This window comes from Zingiber officinale, chromosome 6B (genome assembly GCF_018446385.1).
Source record: "Zingiber officinale cultivar Zhangliang chromosome 6B, Zo_v1.1, whole genome shotgun sequence".
Classification (NCBI taxonomy): domain Eukaryota; kingdom Viridiplantae; phylum Streptophyta; class Magnoliopsida; order Zingiberales; family Zingiberaceae; genus Zingiber; species Zingiber officinale.
In genome coordinates, this window is record NC_055996.1 from 94,723,772 (window position 1) to 94,744,160 (window position 20,389).

General features: G+C 35.2%; 1 protein-coding gene across 1 annotated transcript; it reads right to left on the bottom strand.

Annotated features, from left to right (window-relative positions):
- Positions 1-8,453: 8,453 nt before the first annotated feature.
- On the bottom strand, positions 8,454-9,343 carry LOC121990439 (protein LURP-one-related 8-like). Its single transcript, XM_042544571.1, has 2 exons — positions 9,044-9,343; positions 8,454-8,948 (listed from the first exon to the last, which is right to left on the bottom strand). Exons 1-2 carry the CDS (start codon positions 9,293-9,295, stop codon positions 8,580-8,582), a joined length of 621 nt encoding a protein of 206 aa, XP_042400505.1. The 5' UTR covers positions 9,296-9,343; the 3' UTR covers positions 8,454-8,579.
- Between the last annotated feature and the right edge of the window lie 11,046 nt (positions 9,344-20,389).

Consider the following 20,389-nt stretch of genomic DNA (forward strand, 5'->3'; position numbering starts at 1 on the left):
AATCTTGGCATGGGTGGGAAATACCACAAGACCTTTGCAGGAACTCCTTCTTTTATCTTGGATTTGTTGCTCAACTTCCACCTTGATGTCCCGCAAGTAGGGCAATTGGCAAAATCTTCGTACTCCTTCCGGTATAAGATACAATCATTAGGACAAGCATGAATTTTCACGTAATCCATCCCTAATGCACGTAAGCTTTTCTTTGCCTCATACAAAGATAAGGGTAATTCATTGTCATCTGGAAGCATTTCTCCTAACAAAATAAGTAAATCGGTAAAACTTTTATCACTCCAACTATATTTTGCCTTCAAGTTAAATAATTTCACAACTGCAGATAAATTTGTGAATTTTGTGCATCCAGGATATAAACATTTCTCGGCATCTTCAAGTAGCTTATTGAACTCGCTTGGATTCTCAACATAACTATCATATACAGCTTGCACCATATCTATAGGCTCCTCGGCAAAATATTTGTATTCATCTTGCCCCACGCGATCATTACTGTTCATTGAGTTTTCTGTCATAGTTCTTTCTCCATGCCATATCCATGTATGATATGTCAAATCTATACCATTACAATACAAATGTGCCCTTATAGTTTCAACATTTTTCTTCTTTATGTTACCACATCTTGCACATGGGCAAGGTATTGCATTAGGATCGTTAGCGTTTTCCAGTGCAAATTGCAAGAAAGACTCTACTCCAATATCATATTCACTAGATAGTCTATCCTTTGACATCCATTCTTTGTCCATTCTTGTTATAAGTACTAATCAGCTAGAAATGAGATAACACCTACCTTCAAAACAATTGTACAGTATACAACAAGATCTTAACACAATGAACAAGAAACATAAGATATTCTTAGCATACAATCTATACAATCAAGTAACTAAATTATTCAAATAAGCGAATCTGCTAATAAGAGAAAAACTATCTATGGATGTGAAGAAAGGGAAGGGTTTAGTGCAAAAACGTGAAGGGTTCAAAACCACCTTAGATGAAAAAATATTTGAAATAAACTATAATGTGAACTCTAGCTCAAAGATAGGACTATTAATGAATACCAAAAACAGATTAAAAATTTGTCAAGCAAGCAAGCATATTGAAAAACTTGAGGCAACTATTGTTTCATTGAAGAATAAAGAAACAGGAAGCTAGTCTGCAGGCAACTATGAGAAACTTGAGGTAACAATTTGTCAATTAACATTCAATATATGGTGAAATCCTCTAATATTCGGCATATTGAGAAACTACAAGAGGAAGCTATTCTACAAGCTAGGAGGTTGTCTAGTGCCACTGAAACTATTACATAGATTGCTTGACACTTTTAATTTTCCAATATCATACTGATCTTATTTTACATTCATAGATGACCAAAATCTTGTGCCTATCATGTTTGAATAACATCTAGTGTAGGTATATAAGCGCAAATCATTGACAAGAAAAACAAGCTCATGACACATCTTGAAATAAAAGAAGATAATGGAAATTCAGTGGAAACCCTGAAGGAAGCTAGGCAGGAACCATGCTCAAAGAAAGAGTCATCCATGTCTCAGAAATTTGTATCTGGGCTGGTAGTTGATGAAGATACAGATGAAATTGGAGGAAACTAAGATCAACCGAAAAGAAACTAGAGTTATGCTATATGAAGAACACAATAATGCAAAAGCAATCGGTGCTTTCTCACAAGATTGCAATGAATTCAGGGCAAATCAACTACCAGGTGAAGACCATAAGTATGATGAGATGCCACAGGCAGTTCATGATCCTTGTTTGCTGGAAAAATCTATGAAGCAAACAATGCTGCAAGGAGACAAGGAAGTTAGCAGAAATGAAAAGATTGAAAGGATCCTTGCAAACCCAGCAAATCCAGATGTTTCAGCTAGCAGTGACATTTTAAACATAGATTCAGATGCCAGGGGAAGCCTTCTGTTCAAAGATTTGGATGCCCACCCAGAAAATGATGATGATTTAGAATTACAATTGGCTAAAGATGCTGCACACATTGACAATGTTGGGCCCTTAAAGTTTACTTCAAACTTTAAGAAGACAGAAGATAATGAAAGTGGAAGAATGGAAGATATATGTAATACATGGCACGTAGGTTTACTTCAAACTTTAAGAAGACAGAAGATAATGAAAGTGGAAGAATGGAAGATATATGTAATACATGGCACGTAGGTTCATGATGCTTCTGATGGTGTGTTCTTTGGCAGTGTGGTTTCAAGGAAATGATATATTGACTAAAAGAGAACAAGACACTTTTATGCCTCCGAGAAAAGCACAAAGAAGAGAGAAAAGCGTTCGGGAGCTATGATTCTTCACCAGATTAGAAGAAGAAAAACGCACCTCAGGACAAAATGAGCCACGGCGATCGCGAACTTGTGAACGGCGTGGACTGGAAGGAGAGAAGATGGCGGTCGCCGTCAGGGAGAAGATGGCGATTAGGGTTAGCGCGGGTTTTTGGTGGCGGTGCGCGCGATGTGGTAAAAAGAAAACGTGAAGTGTTGCTAATCCATCCATCTTAAAACCTAGTTTGATTAAAATCCATCCATCTTAGAGACAACATAGTTTAACATAGGCAAATAACTATGTTGATTAAACTGTTGATTAAAACTAATACACAACATAGTTTAACATAGGCAAATAACTATGTTGATTAAACTGTTGATTAAAACTAATAGACAACATAGTTTCAACATAGTTTTAAACAACACTAATAGACAACGGTTGATTAAAACTGTTGTCGTATGCCAAATAAAGATATCTCATAGACAACAATGTTTAAAAAACCGTTGTCTTTGACATAAAACCGTTGTCTTATGTATGTCAAAGACAACGATTTTTTAAACATTGTTGTCTTTTTTTAAAAAACACGACTAACAACAACAGTTTTCAACAAAATCGTTGTTAAATAACAAAAAGACAACAGTTTCTCAAAAAACTGTTGTCTATTATGTGTGGTTAAATCTATAATTTCTTGTAGTGTGTCTATCGCATAAAGCTTATGCAAGACATGCTATTTTAGTTGTATTTATCCTGGACCCCCAAAAAATCATAACCTTAATAATCTCTGTGAGTTACTTGGAAGAAACAAGGACATCAGTAGTAAATATAAATAGGCACGATGATTGGTGTAATAATGACAATACCAAATCAAGGAAACAATAGACTTTTCATATTAATCGGATTTCATTCAACTTTACTCTTTAGTCTGACTTGAAGGAGGAACAGCTGATGGTAGTCAGGTTTATTCGCAAAATAGTTATCTTTGATCACACATTTAATCAGACTTCATTTGACTTTGCTCTTTAGTCTGACTTAAAGGAGGGATATCGATGGTAGTCGGGTTTATCCCTAGGACATTGGCGGATTATTTTTGAGCAATATAGTTGAGTTTCTCGAAGCAATCAGGTAAGTTTCATAGAGTAATACTACTATGTTCTACAGAGTAATATTACTAAGTTGTGCAAAGCAATATTACTAAGTTCTACAGAGCGATATCACCAAGTTCCTTATAGCAATATCATCAAGTTTGGCAGAGCAATATTGCACCAACAAATATTACTAAGTTCTGCAGAGCAATATCCTCAAGTCCCACAGAACAATATTATTAAGTTATGTCAAGCAATATGGTTAAGCTCCTCTATGCAATATAGATAAGTTCCGTCGAGTGATATAGATAGGTTCCACCAAGCAATATAGTTAAGTCCTTCTAAGCAACATAGTTGGATCTCTTTGAAGTAGTATAAATAGGGTTTATCAAGCATCACAAGTATTACACACTGATCCTTGAAGAAACCTTCTATCGAGAATTAAGGATATCTTCACTTGTTAAAACCAATCTTTTGTTATGCATCAAGTATTAGGAAGCTTTTGATTATTAACAATTGGCAATTGATGAATAGAGAGGCATGGTAGTGGATGTCAAAGGCGGTTCTCTTGATTCCTTCTTTATAATACATGGCAATCAATGAATGGAAAGGCAAGTAGTAGATGTCAGAAGCAATTCCCTTGATGTCTTCCTCATCTTACATGGTGATCAAGGAGTGGAAGAAGGATAACTAATTATTAGAAACTGTCTTCCCTTACTTAGGTAGAAAGAAGTAGTAAAGCGCAAAAGCAAATGACGTGGAGATTCCCTTCAGATATCTATATAAGCAATAGAAGAGGTAAAGTACAGGAGGTTGGTCTTCTTATCCTTACAAGCAGAGACGACTCTTTTCTATTGAAGTTCTTTCCTTCTTTATCTTTCTTCTTCTTCTCCTTCGCCTACTTCTTCCGACGACTTACTAAAGCATCGGAGGGGACGTGCTGGTAAGTCGGCCCAAGTGCTAATTTGTGTTACATTTCAGGGCATCCGATCTCATGGGTTGGGAGGCAGATCAAGCTTTTTGGAGAGAAGGAGCCCGAACGACTTGAAAAAAGGTCATCAATTATATTCTTGATCATACTCAATGTCAGAGAACCTCTTATTTAAAATATTGTTCCAAAAGAACAATCTCTACCACTTCAAAAACCTATGTCATTGTGGAGATCCACTAGACAAAAGAGAAATGCAATGTCATGATTATATTGTATTTCTTTAAGAATATGAGGTTGACATTAGAGTAATGGAAGATGATCCAATCAACTTTTGTCAATGTCATAAATGAAAAGATAAAGTCCATAAAGGATAATGACGTTTGGGGTCTTGTCCCATTATTAGGTGGTGAGAAGCCCATTTGCAAATAGATATTTAAAACCAGGAGAGATTCTAAAGGTAATGTGGAAAGATACAAGACTCGTCTTATCATGAAGGGATTTATATAGAAAGGATCAGCATTAATTATAAATAGACTTTTTCACAAATTTCTCCGTAAGACTCTTTTAGGATCATAATAACATTGGTGGTGCACTTCGATCTTGAGTTATATCAAATGGGTATAAAGATCATCTTCCTCAATGGCAACATTGATGAGACAATCTATATGGTGGAACCAAAAAGCTTTGTGTCAGGAGATTCAAAGAATATGGTTTGAAAACTTAAGAAATTCATCTATGGACTCGAGCAAGCATCTCAACAATGGCATTTCAAATTTCATCAAGTGATTGTTGGGTTGCAATGGTTGCAAAAAAAATTCCACATTGAAAACACATAGAAAAAATCATGCAATTATAAGGAAAAGATATCTTCATTGGTATGAGACATTTTGGGTAGAGTCCAAAAATAAAACCATGAGAGCTTAAGTCTAAAATAGACAATACCATACCATTGTGGAGATATCTTTATTCTTTTGATCCTAACAATTGATATCAGGGCTCGGAGAACTGCCAGAAGGACTAACCGTGGACTGTGCACAAGAGTCATTGCCCAATTGAGCTATGTGGGTGGAATATTGACCTCTAACAAAGAAAGTGGAGGTTCCCATGTCTAGATCAAGAGAACAAGACACCCGGCAAAGATAAGGAAGTCCTAGTAAGTTGGTTGAATCGAGGGGCAGAAAAGTCCTAGCGGATCAAGGATCAAATGACATCAAGCGGGTAGGCTTGAGGAGGAGGCCCTTCGTTTGAGGGGGGATTATTGAGTTGCAATGGTTGTAAATAAAGTTCCATATTGAAAACATATGAAAAAGATCATGGACTTATAAAAGAAAAATATCTTTATTGGTATAAGGTCTTTTGGATAAAGTCAAAAAATAAAATCATGAGGGCTTAGGCTCAAAGTGGACAATATTATAACATTGTAGGGATATCTTAATTCTTTTGGTCCTAACAGCGATCATCTCATTTAGATGAATTTGGTTGATGATTGTATATACCATAAGTTATTAGGGAGCAAATATATATTTCTAGTATATTTTGATGATATTTTATTTGCCAGCAAAGATATAGGCGTGCTGCATGAAACCAAGAGACTTCAGTTAAAAATTTTAAGATAAAAGATCTTAGTGATGCCTTTTTTGAGTTAGGCATACAAATACACCTAGATCGTTGTTGAGCACTCTTGCATTATCACAAAAAAAAAGAGCTATATCTAAAAGGATCTCAAAAGATATGACATGCAAACTAGTAAACCAAGTGATATCCTTGTGGCTAAGAGAGAAAAATCTAGTCTCAACCAGTGCCCCAAGAATAAGTTTGAGGAAAAAGAGAAGCAAAAGATTTCTAATATAGTAGCAATAGAATCTAATGTATGCTCAGGTTTGGTCGCATCCAGATATTGCATACATTATAGGGAAGTTGGATAGATACTTGAGCAATTAAGAATTAGACCATTGGAAAGTAGCCAAATGGGTCTTACAATATCTACAAAGAATAAAAGGTTACATGTTCACCTAGCATAGGTTAGAACAACTAGAGGTTGTTGGGTATACTGAATGTTTAAATGTGATTTTGTTGGATGCTAAGATAGTATGAAATCTACATTAAACTACATATATCTGCTAGTTGGGGGAGCTATCTTCTAAAAGAGGTGAAACAATCTCTTATGGCTTCTTCTACCGTGAAAACAAAGTTTGTAGCATGTTATGAGGCATTCAATCATTGAATATGATTGCAAAATTTTATCACGGGTTTACACATAGTTGACAGTATTCATAAACCACTCAAGTTATTTTATGATAATAAATCAACAATTTTATATTCCAACAACAACACAAACTCATCGAAGTCAAAATATATAGACATCAAGTTCCTAGTTATGAAAGAAAAAGTTTAGAGTGGACAATTATCCATAATGCATATTGAAACAAACTCCATGATTACGTACCCGCTCACTAAGGAGTGTCACACAAAGTGTTTCATAAGCACACTACTCGTATGGGTATTATGTCCTTAGATGATGTTCAATTTTAATAGGAGTTTGTAATTTTGAATGCTTTTATGTTATGGATAAAATTTTAGTTATTTCAATTTATTATATTTTTTTAGATTAATTTATTTAGAAATAAAAAATTTAGTTAGTTCACACTCTGATTTTTAATTCATAGTTTGATTTCGCTAGGGTTTAAGGTGGACCAGGAAATAGACATCTTAAGATCACATTGCATAGAATTTCCTTACGACACATCCATATCAGAATTCCTGTCATTCAATTGTGTCAACCTATGTGATCATTGATCAATTGAGTTATAATAGATGTAATGAATACTGCTTTGATATGTTGATATAGTTGATGAAATTGATTGCTTACAGTTATATTTTGGTGATGACAGTATATTTGAGCTCTCATATCTTTTTTATAAAATATAATTACAAGGTTACACATATAGAAATGAGAGATTGTTGAATCCTTATTTCAAGGTTGGTCTTATATGTGAAATAATTATATGTATTGCGGGCGGCCATATTAGGTTAAGTAGTATAATATAGTGATCAGGTAATATTTTAGGTATTTGAGCTATAATATATCTAACGGGTATGACCCTTTATGTGTAAAGATTTTATGGGTGATTTCTATTTTTATGATGAACTAAAATACAAAACATCAAAGGATAGCAGATAAGTTGTCCCTATAAATAAATGGTTATGGTCGTTGGGTCACAGGAGGCATTATCTATTCTCTTTTGAATCCCATCATCAAAGAAATTATTGAGAAAATATTGAAGGGATCTCTCAAGGGAATGGTATTAATTTAGAAGGTCAACTTGTACGACTCTAAAGGTTAGTAAGCATTATGGATTGAGGTATACTTTCGTATAATTATTGACTAATTCATTCTTAATGATTAAACATAAATGATTTAGGATTTTATATGTGATGATTTTCACACAAAATTATTTTTTTTCTTGTTCTAACATCTATATCTTTCTCTATTAATACCAAATCTTCTTGCTATTGAATTGAATCCAGATTCATGGCACCAAAACAGGATCAATTAAACAAGGACCCATACAATTATTATATTGAAATGCCCAATTCAATTCAAGACGGCCCCACATACTCTAGAATAGGATAAATCACGATGGATATTTTATCCTAGTGTAGCGGTTCTTTGCATAGGGAAGATCAAACATCCAATGAGTCATTTTTGTATTATTTGAAAATTGATCCCAAGACATATTATAACAAATAGATATCAACTATGTCAATCCGTGAGAATCCGAAGTTAATCTACTTGTGTATCTTTGAATTAGTCTTAGATGCTATACCCAAATTTAAAATCCCAAACAATGCCCTAAAGTCAAATTAAACAACACCAAATGAAATAAATTTTATCCAATTACAAACAGAGATATGTTTAATTTTTGCATTTATAAGATCTAGCTTCGAATACATTATTATAAGAAATTTGGTCATAGACAATATTTAATTGTGATGAATGATCTTAATTTTATTATAGTTTCTTGCCCTTCAATTATCTATATATTTCATAACGAACACAGCAATACTTGATTATCTACCATACCAAATATTTACACTAGTTTATAGATATTTTTTAAATAATAAAAATTCTAATGTCACTAGTAATTTTGTTGTTTTATTGGTAAATAAAATATAAATGAAGTTTTGTACAGCCAGCTGCCATGTTGCTTGCCATTTGCCCATTTTCTCTCCATTCAAATTAAAATCTTTTACTAACAAAAATTAAAAAGTTATGATGATCTCGATCCGAACATTTGATCCAGCACGATGACGACCGCCATGGCGAGGCGCGCGTCATGATCGGCAGCCGAGTGCACGACGAGTCGGAACACCTCACCGCCGAACTCCACCCCGCCGGACGCCTCCTTCCGCTGGACATCAGCCATCCGCCGCCGCCGCAGCTCGTCGTAGATGCTGCAGCTCCGCTTCCCGTACGACCCCTCCACCACGTACCCGCCCACGCTACCGGGGGCCGCAGTCACGTGCGCGAGCACCTTGGACTGCCGCAGGCTCACGTGCCGCTTGACGTCCAGCAGCGGGCTGCCGGCGTCCTCCCCGTCGTATATCCGCCACGTGTCGGCCAGGCTCAGACTAAGCTTCTGTGAGTTAAAAACCGAGTCAGCGATTCGAACTCACCGAGTTGACTGACTCACTGATGGATTAATTATGATGGCTTAATTTATTAACGCAGTACCTTTCGCCGGATGGTGAGTAGAGGCTTGCCGGCTGCGTCCATGAGTACGAGTTCGCCGGGACTCCCCGAGCCGTAACTGTCGACTCGGAAGACCAAGTCGCCGTTTGCGTCAAAGACCGTGAACCCGCTGCAGCTGAACACGAGCGACTTACGCCACACCGTCAGCACTACGCTACCGCCGTTGTAGCAAGAGGTAGGGAGCAACGCCGACTCAGTCGACCGGACAGAAGTGTTCGGGTGGATCTTTGTCATCGTCTGCCGGCGACGGAGGCTCTCCGGCTGAAGGAAAAGGTTTGAGATTGGGAGCAGATTGAATTAGATAAGGCAAGTGGTGGCCATATATATATACACTTGAATGGATGGAAATGAGATACTATTTACTCGCACATTCTTTTCCTTGGGCTTTTCCAATTAACTATTTATATTTTAAATTATTCCATTTGGCACCGAAAATTTATATTTGTTTAAGTTTGAGATCATCCGTTTGGTATATATATATATATAATACAAATATCCAGCTCTTCCAATCAATTTATTAATCATGAAGATAATTGATCTGACTTTATAAAAGTTTTTCCACCTATCATTTAGATAAATCAAGAAGTATGTACTCATGTAGACCCATACGTATATATTAACTTTTTACTAGAGAGAAAAATTATTTGTATTGCACCGTAGGTTTGAACCTTAGTCAAATCACATGTTTACTTGTACAAAAATGTGCATGTATTGTTCAATTGTAATTGAAGGGATGTTTTTAAAAAAAAAACTCACGTTTTTAATACTTCTATAGTTTTGGATGTTTCTGAAAAAAACATTGTAAAACGTTGTAATTAATTAGTGATAATTGTATATGATGAAAATATAATTTAGCTTTCATCACTGAGTAGGTATGTGTACTTTCTATTATTTTTTCTTTAATTTGTAAACATTTTCATTGGTGCATGGCATCGTGCGACATGCATTAGGACGTAATTACTAATTTAATTAGAAGTCGGTAAATAAATAACAAAAAAAACTAGTCAAGGCTGGGACAAAGTCTATAATAACTTGGTGATTACGCTCATCCATTTTTCACACTCCATTCTTAAATTATATAAAAGATGATAAATCATAGGATAAATTTATAATCAACCGTTAAATGTCTAGGAGGTGGAAAAAAATTTTCTCCAAAAACATATACTCACGTGATTTGATTTTTGTCCCATTATAATATATCTGTCATCCTCTTACCAATTACACCCGTGAAAACTATATAATAACTCATTTAGCTAGCTTACGTGTGTGAATAATTTACCAATATTCCCCTTTAATAATTGAGATTAATCAAAAGATCGGGTCCTCTGTCTAGTTACAATATCCTTGATTAAAGAATGCAAATAATTTTATAAAAAAATATATTTTTTGTTTATGATATTGATATCCTAGTTAATTGTTTTTCCCCTTAGGGAACAAAGAGAAATATATTTGAAATTGGTAACTTAATTAGGAGGATATTACAATTAAAGTCTAACATATGTGGCTAATTTGAAATTAATTTGTGTGAAATGTCAAAACAATTTATTTATTTATTTTACAAAATTTCACAAAATTATACAGTAGATCACAAAACTCCCCAAATCTTCGGCAAGCAACTAAAGAGAGATGAAGATGAATTTGGACATGAAACCCTAGGAATTAGGAGCATTAGTACTTATCATGTAGTTTGGCGTGCAAACACAACACATTGGAGATACTCCGAGTGAGGGGACAAGAGCACAAGGCAAACCATGGAATGTGGTTTGGTTTTTAGCAAAAGCAATGGAAGATGTAGCTAATGAATCAAACAAGGGTTGGGGGTTGCATTCAGTCACAGAGGGTTTGGTTCCCAAATTGGGAGCATGTTGATTGGCACAGCTCATTCCCGGGCCCGGCATCCGTTGGGAAGTCACATGCCGAATCAAGCTCTTGCCTTCCATTAATTTTCGTGCCAACGTAACCAACCCACTTCATGTGGAGGTTGCATGATTAGCTAGGGTTAGTTTGTATGTACATATAGACCTAGCTAGATTGATATTCGACTGATATGAATGGGTTGAGTCGCATCGGCCAATTGAATTCGGTGATTAGATTAAACATATATCTTAGATTGAAATTAATGGAGGCACATTCATAGAGGAAGAAGATTTTGAGTGAGAATGACAGTTCCATTTTGTCAGATTGGCTATCAAGAATAACTCTTATATTGGGTGAAAGAGTCGATAATATATATATCTATCCAATACAAAAGATATTTGGGTCCATTCGGGTCAATTCAGACAGATCGAATATGTTTATGTTTGAACCAATAGACCTTTTTCATTTATTTTTTAAACTTAATAGCAACATCAACGCCACGAAGCAAAAAAAGGTCCACAACTACCTTTTATTGGAAGATATATTTTGATTGGTTTGACAGAATTAGAAAACTCGAAAGAAAAAAAAAACATAGTGAAAAGTAGAGACTGTTTTGTCATATGTAAGTCGATTAGAGACCATGAGCTTGACCATGAGGATTTTTGAAATTATTGAGGATCTTCATGCCTTATCAGTTGTTATATAATATAATATGCATAGTTGATCCCATGCAAAAGGCTATTATACTGGACGGGAGGACTCTCATCATTTATCTTCTTTTTAAATCATATAGGACCGTCTTAAACTGGGATGAGAATTGTTACTTTTACTCTAATATAAAAGATGCCCTAACTAGCAATAATACTAAAATGCATGTGATAGCACATATAAAAGTCAACATGCATTATCCTCTAACATGAATCAGGGTACTTTGGTTTAAATTATTATACATAATTTTAATTATATGATTACTAAACAATTATATAATTAAAATTATAGAAAATATAACATAATTAAATATTATTTGATTCAACTCTAAGTAATAATATAACCTAATTTTATATTTACTGTATTACCCTTATTTTAATTTGATATTTGATTATTTTTTAAGCATAAATTTAGTTAATAATATTAATTAATAAGTTGATAATATATATATATATATATATATAATAAATAAATATAATTAATTTATAATTTTAAAATTTAAAATAAATTTATGTATTTTTAAAATATAATTAAAGTTTTCTATCTTCTTCGTTTTTGCCTTTTTGCCGATTCACTTCTCCCATCCACGTAATCGTTGGTGCCACCTCCTCTCCAAGCTGTCGATCCCGTCTCCTCCACAAGCCGTTGTCACTACCTCCTTCGCAAACCACCGGCGTCATCTCCATATGTCGCTGCCCATCATCATGTCCTCTTCATAGTAGGACGTTGTTCAGAGGTGATCGTCGACATCGCCTCCTCTGCAAGCAGCCAGCGCCGATGTTGCCTCCTCTGCAAGCTACCACCCCCTCCACAAGCTACCGCTGCCGCCGCCCTCATCCCACCAAGCCACCACCAGTGCAGAACGAATCGTTCCTTTGTGCCCCCCTCCCTGCCTCTGCTCCTTCCAAGCCTAACGGTTGCCTGCCCTTCTTCATGCACAGAATCAGGAGGGTAATTTTGAAAAAATATTATTTTAACCTTGGAATGAAGAAAACCCCTAGACTTTCCAAGGTAATTAGATTCCCCTTTTTACTGGCATTTTAGTGATATGACAAGCATCGTTCATTCTTGTGAATCACTGATTTTCTAAATTAACCAAAATTTTCGTTGATAACTTTAGATGAATAATCAAAATTATCAAACATAATCTCCCGCCAAACAGACCCTAACTATTATTGCATTTGATGAGGGTTTCTACAATAACAGAAAAGATACTGAGGTTTGAAGTACATGCATATGACTCATTGATGCAAATAGCTCAACCATTTTCTTGAGGAATTTATGTTTTCTTAGATATTTCATCATATGTTTTAATGTTCTCTTTTCTTGTGTATGAAAAAAATTACAATGCATGAAAAGAATGTGTTTTAATATTCTTTCGATGTTAAATCACTATTCTTTTACTAAATGCTAACAAAATTAGTATAAGGAGCTATGACGGTGTCAAATTCATCGACCTTCATGTTGCCTTCTACACTACAAATTAAGCTTCCTTTCTTGCTGGTGAGTATTTTGAGTATCGGTATGTGTAATCAAATGCAAAATATTTCATTTTTCAAGATCTTTAAGATGTCATGGAAAGCTCATATGCAGAGCCACTATCATCACAAGATGGTGCAATAGATTCAACAACACATGAAGTATAAGCAAAATGTGAGAAAGGATACAAGTGTTTTTCCTACATTTGATCTGACAATATTGAACAAGTAAAATCATTTTTCTAAAATATTTAAAGAAATATTTTAAAAAGTTATTTCCCTAACTGAATAATTAATCAAATTAGAAGTCCATATATATATATATATATATATATATATATATATATATACTTTAGTCTTCGAGAAAAGGAACTCCAGACAAAAGAGCAAAAGTGACTCATTCTAAAGAATAGAAGAAAAGAAATGTTACAATCAAAGAGGAGCAAATGAACAACAATATGGTTGTTTGAATCCTCTATACAAGTTTATAAAAAGAACAATGATGACTCAAAATATTATCAATCTTAATGTAAGAAGTGCAAAATTTTGGACCATTTACATAAGGATTGTTGGTAGAAATTTAAAATAAAAAAATAAGACCAGCTTGAATTCTTGATCAACAAATAGGCACAACATCAGAGCAAACTGCGAGATTATGGGCTAACATAGTCCTGCCAGTTAGAAGAGGAGAGACTATCAAAATGTTTGGGTGCGCAAGTTTTATTTCCCTAACTGACTGTTTCTTCTCTCTATTGTTTTTGGAAATAAAATGAAGTTGGTCTAACTTTGCCTCTCTAATTATCCACTGTTATCTCAACATTGCAGCAAAAAGGCGGAATCCTCGCCCCCAGGGCCTCCACCGACCGGACCCACGGTCATTGTGAGGAAGGTAAATCGCAGCACCCGAGCTAACATGAGACGGACCGGGTGGGATACAGGGATAGGGGATTTATTCCCCCGTTGCCACTGAGTTTCGACCCAGCAACTTCATTGCAGCAACCTCCATCCCATGTCATCTCGGATGACCCACGGGGTCCCACTGTTATCTCAACATGGATGGATGGATGGATGGAAGATGAGTAAACCCCAATTTCTACGCAGAATCCACAGAATTAGCAGACAGAGGTCTAAGTCATGTTTGTGTCACGTACTAGTCATGCAAGGTCAACCTCCACGAGCCAGTGCCCATAAAAAGCTACATCTGTGCAGGTAGCTATCAGTTGAATAAGTGTTATGCTAGTGATCGTTCCACCAAAGATTGTGATGCGCAACCTGCACATCACAGTGAATATTACAACTCTGATAAATCCGGGAAAACCATGAAACTTTTCCATTACCACAAATTGTTATTGCAGAAACATGATTGAGACCTGAGATCAGAGTCATCATTTTGATCATAAATAGTATGCACCTCAAATTCTATCAACTAATTAACTTCAAAGATTTTACACCATTACAACAGTCGCAGATTCTCCGACTAAAAAATATGCCACAGAAAATTTGAGTCGTGATAATTATTCTGGCAAACAAGATACAATACTAAGAGAGCAGGAAAGACAAATCGGTGATGCGGCCTTATTTGTTGGCATCTTTATCTGGTTCAGAGCTAATGATAGGAAGATTTCTTCTGTATTGAGGAGATGTTAACCTCCTTTCCAATGGTGACCTTTTGCTTACAACAAATCGATTGACACCCTTTCTCATTGGACATTATCTCTGGAAAATCTTCATCCGGAATGTTGCTGAGTTCTGAGATGTCCTTAATTTGGGCAGCTCTGCGAAACCATCTTGCTGCCTTTGCCTCCTCTGACATGTCAAGAGGATCAGGTTCTGTGACACATGATCCTTCTAAACTCTTGCCAGTGAAGCTTGGTTTCCACCCTTCATTAGCATTCCTAGAATTACTCCTTCCTGCACTCGCTGGCTTCTGTCCTGAGGATGATGTAGAGGTGCCACCAAATATCCTGTCCAATGTCTTACTGATTGCAGAATCATAAGTTCTATGAGAACCCATCGTAACAGAAGCACCTTGATGCAATTGATTGCCATCTGAAGAACCTGAATTACTCGATGGGCTACTGTTCTGGTTATTAGCCAACCTCCGTTCCAATGGTGTTTTTCTTGTGCTGACAACAAATCCCCTTCTGGATGGGCATCATCTCTGGGAAATCATCATCAGCTACTGCATTGCTTAAATTTGCAATGTAAGTTTGTTGTTCATGCGTAAGCCTAAGGTTTTCAAAAGGGAAAATTAATCACGTATGTAAGTATGTTGTTCATGCATTAGCCTCAGTAGACTTATGCCTAAGTCTAATAAGAAATTTAATCAACTAATCATAAGGGAAGAAATAATTTTGCATAAACTAAAAAATATTTACCTAGACATGATAATTGAGAAGAACTCGAACTCGAGACAGAAGACGAAAACAGTCTTGAACGAGATAGAACACCAAGTTTTCGATGAAAAATAGGTTTTAGATGAAAACTCGATAGCTACTAGCAATCGGCTATATAAGGGTCTTCTGAATGACCAAAGGCAATTACAGTCGACCATGTGTTTAATTATCATCGTAATTACTAAATGCCAAGTTAATTCATCGGAATGAATGCAGTTGATCACAGATTGATATGGTTGACTGACACTAAATTTTTATCAACGTTGGTTGAGTCAGTTTAATTTTTTATGCTGGTTAGTACCTGAGCGGCTATATACTGTACGGGCAATTAGAAGATAAAAATATTGATTTTGTAAACAATATTTCTATCTAAGTTCTCAATCTATCTCTAAGTCAATACGATAAATTGATAAATTTTGTAAAATAAGTTAAGGAATCATTGAAAATGGTTTTATAATGATATGAAATGATATTCTTGAAAAATATTTAAGTTTTATCAAAATAAATTTTGAAAAAAAAAACTTTTTTGAAATGTCCAACTTTGATTTAACTTAATTAGATAAAGTTTTCAATCAGTTAGTCAAATTAAACAAGAGTTTTCAGCTTAATCTTATGAAGACTAAGCTGTTAACATGTGGAAATTATTTAACTTGATCACTGTTAAGTTTTAACTCAAATTCATGTTGATTCTCTAATAAGTAATTGGAATTAAGGCTATAACCTTAAGCATCTCATGTCTTTCTATATGTATCAAATATAAACAAGTTATTCCTTAGGTGTTTATGAGATGTTGACTGCATTATAGGTGCATGCAGTCTACACTAGACCTAAGTTAAGTCAATTTTATAATAAGAAATGATAAATACATAAAAAAATTATTTTAAATTTGAAATCAAATTTATTTAAATGAGAAATATGTAATAATAGTTTGAGTTAATCCTAGTTTAAGAAGATCTAAGAGTTAGAACTAGAAGATCTAAGAGTTAGCTCCCCTAAGTTGGAGTTCTAATAGATTTTAATTTAGTATTAGAATTAACATAACAAGCATTAGAATTAATCATATGTATATGTTGTTTGAATACCCAATAATATTTATTTTCTACTTGATTGACTAGGTAAGACTTGGGAACTCAAGTCATCTTGCTCTTAGCATGTCTATTAACTAAGGTAAAGTAAGAAATATGATTTTAACTTGAGTTAAAGCCAAGTCTAGCCTTATTGTATGCAACTCATTTGGATCTAAACATCATGTCCAAATTAGACCCAAATGTGAAGTTACTCAATGCTGACTTCAACTCGCTAACTTGGTTTTTATATTAGAATTATCTTCCTCAAGATTTGACACTTGAGTTGAGATTCTAACTTGACTAACCTAACTCAATGAGTCCAAGTTAGTCTTTTCCTTAAGGTCTTTGGCCTCCTTAAGTAAAATCTTAACTTTAGACTTGTATTTAGCTAGGATTTTAGACAAATAAGAAACTATAGCGTATAATTTTTCGGTGATAAGATTTGTTACCTCATCAGTTGACTCGTCTGAGTTGTTGATTTGACTTGAGTTTGATATTAAATTATAGTTTTGACTCGGACTTAGGACTTAATGCTTCTTTGATTGCTATCAATGCTAGAAGGTTGACTTGGTCGGAGTTTGATTCAAATTCTGATGATGACTCATCTCAAGTTGCTTTTATGTCTTCTTCTTCTTTTCCAACTCTTTCTCCTTCTCCTTTAGAAGTGGACAATCAGTTTTAAAATGACCTTTCTTGTTGCATTTGAAGCATAAGATAGTGATTAAATCTTTCTTTGAAATTTCCTTCTTTAGGAATCTCTAAGAGAATTTCTTCCGTCAAATCATCCGTTTAACCAAGTGTGCGACTTTTGAAGATAGGTCATTTTCGTCAGTTATTGATTCGGACTCAAATTCTGACTCTGTCTCTTCTTTCAATCTAGATTTAGACAGATTTTCTTACAATTAAAGTTATACCCTTCTGTTTCTAATCAAGGTTAGCTTGTTCATGGAGTTTAAAATTACAAAAGAATTTGTCTAATTTTATAACTGAAAGATCCTTAAACACTTTGTAAGTATCAATCATTAATGCCCACAAGGTAGTCATTGAAAATGTCTTAAGTACGTACTTGATCAAATGACTATTTTCGACTTGTTCACCTATTGTGTGAATGTCGTTCAAGATCTCTTTGAAGCGGCTATGGAGATGACTTATTATTTCATGTTCTTTCATTTGGATACTTTAGAGCCGACTTAGTAGCAAATCATTTTTAGTAGTTTGTGAATCAGCTAAACCTTCATGCAATTAAATCAGTTTTTCCTAGAGTTGTTTAGTGCTACTGAATGGTCCAACTTTACTCAGTTGTTCCTAAGTTAGCTCGCATTGCAATGTTATTATGACTCTAACATTGGCTTGAGTATTTCTTTTATTGTCACTTGTCTTGTTGTTATGGTCAACTGGTTCATTTGTAGGTAGTTCAAAGTCAACCTTTATTATCAAATAGTCTTCTATCTCATTCATGAGAGTATTCCATCCTACCTTTCCAATAGGTAAAGTTATTGCCCTTGAAGTGGGGAAGGCGGGTTGTGTTATATCCTTCCTACAAAGACATTTCTCCAAGATTCTTGTAAATCTTGGGTTAGTTGCTAATATAAGAGCACACAAATTTGTTTAAGTTGTAGTTAAGGTCTGGGACAAGGTTTGGGTTTCTATGGTTATAATTAGGATTTGAATTGGGTTTGGACTAGGCTTGGATTAATAATTGATTTAAATTGATTTGTTCCAACTCAAAGCACAAAGTTCATCCTATATTACATTCAGGTTTTGCTTTGGGCTAACTGAGCAAGAGTTTCTTAAATTAGCTTCCAGGTAGTGGCAAGGCACAGGGGCCTTCTTGATCAGAACAACGACGACTTCCTAAGACAAAGTTAAGTTAAGAATCTAGCACTAAATTAACTTCAATACAACTCCTTGGTCTAACTGGTTTAGAGTAGGATGAGTTAGCTTCTACTAGTTCCACATGACTAGATGCACCAGGTAGGGTACTCCTTACCCAACTTAAACATGTACCTAACCAAAGTTTCTTAGTTACTTTCAGCTCAACTCGCTCTGATACCAAATTATAAGATCGAACTCGACACTAGAGGAGGGTGAATAATAATAAAAATTTTACAAACTGAAAAAAAAAACTAAAAATAACTAAAAGTAAAGTAGCACAGTGGAAATAATATAATAGTTAACTTATCACAAATTTAATCAATTAGATTATCACAATGTAAACATATAAAACATGTATAGCAGATTATTAATTAAAGTAGAGATAGACATGCGCAACAATAATAAAAATTGATGCTTATTTCTTAATTTCTCATTTCTAGAAAGCCTCTAGAAAGGTGAAAAAACATTACACAAAGGATTCTAAAAAGTAATAACAAATAAAAATAGATATGGCAACACAAAAAATAATTAAGAAAGATTACGCTAGGTGTTGCCGATTAGAACTAAAGCACGAGGTTGCAGCGTGTCGCAGCACAGAAAGGACGAGAGCATGAGGACAAGAACGAAAGGAATTGAGTGAATGAGTATATTTCAAAGCTCTACTTTGAAACTCTTTATACCCTCTTCTATTGTTCATGTGGCACCCTTCAGTCAACCTAAGACTCCCCAGTCGCCTAGGGGTACCGATGTGACTATAACGTCTATCCAGTATATAATGTTATCCATGTTCTCCGATCAACCTGTGGTCTTCTGATCACCTAGAGAAGGGTCAACCCTGATCTTAACCTGACTCGCCTGGATCGCTAATAGTTGTAGGTCCCGATGAAGGCCAACTAGAATTAAAGTTAGCACTTTCTATTTCTTCTAAACTTAGCAAAAATAAACACACATTAGATAATTAAAAATAATAGCATAAAAGGAAAGTAAGAGACTCAAGGTTCTTGGTTACAATTTGAGTGGTTGTTAATCCAAGACAAATGTAAGCTTACTAAACAAAACTCCTTTGATGAAGCAAGAGTAGACTATTACAAGCGTTGAAAGCACTAGCAACTAAACAAAAGATTACAAACGTTTAAAATGAGTGTGTTGTCTGAACTTTGAGATCCAAGACTCTATTTATAGTCCACTGGTCCAGTGTAGCTATTGGCTGACATGGCAGCTCCCGGGCATCTGGACCTATTCCGAGCGCCCGGACTTTGTCACCTCAATCCACTCCACAAAGGTTCTTTGTCAACTGGTTTATCGGTTCCCAGGGCGCCTAGACATGGTCCGGGCGCTTGGAGTCTTACTGACATAGACTCCAGTCTGATCCTCGCTATAATGGCTAAAACAATTGGCCGATACTGGTTTGGGCGCCTCGACCTAGTTTGGGCGCTTGAACCTGGTACGAGCGCCTGGACCTGGTCCGAGCGCCTAGACTCGGTTCGGGCACCTGGACATGGTCCGAGTGCTTGGACCTGGTCCGAGCTGCTAGATATGATCAACTTTAAAGTTGACCATTTTCTTGTCCGGTTGCTTAGATGATTCTCCGGTGATCCAGAGTTGAGGTCACCCGAACTCAACTCTAGTCACTACAAGAAAAAAGATCTATTATGACATTTTCTTTATGACACTTATTAAAAAGTGTCATTATAAATATTTTATAATGACACTCTTTACATTTGTTTTTTTTATAAAAATTATCATATTAAATCCTTTATAGTGACATATTTTATAAATGTCATTATATTATAAACATATTAATCTGATTTTTTCCTTCCACACGATCATTTCCTTCCCTCTCCCACCTCATCTTCGTTCATTTTCTTTCCTCTATCCCTCTATCGTCGCTAGGTTTCTTCCATCTCCCACCCCTTCTTTCACTTCCTCTTTGCAGCATAGCCAGGT

What these genes read in the sequence shown, in the direction of transcription:
- LOC121990439 (XM_042544571.1), bottom strand. Translation starts at nt 9,295, where the DNA reads ATGACAAAGATCCACCCGAACACTTCTGTCCGGTCGACTGAGTCGGCG. An exon ending in TACTCACCATCCGGCGAAAG is followed by an intron (nt 8,949 to 9,043) that starts GTACTGCGTTAA and finishes TTTAACTCACAG; the next exon opens with AAGCTTAGTCTGAGCCTGGC.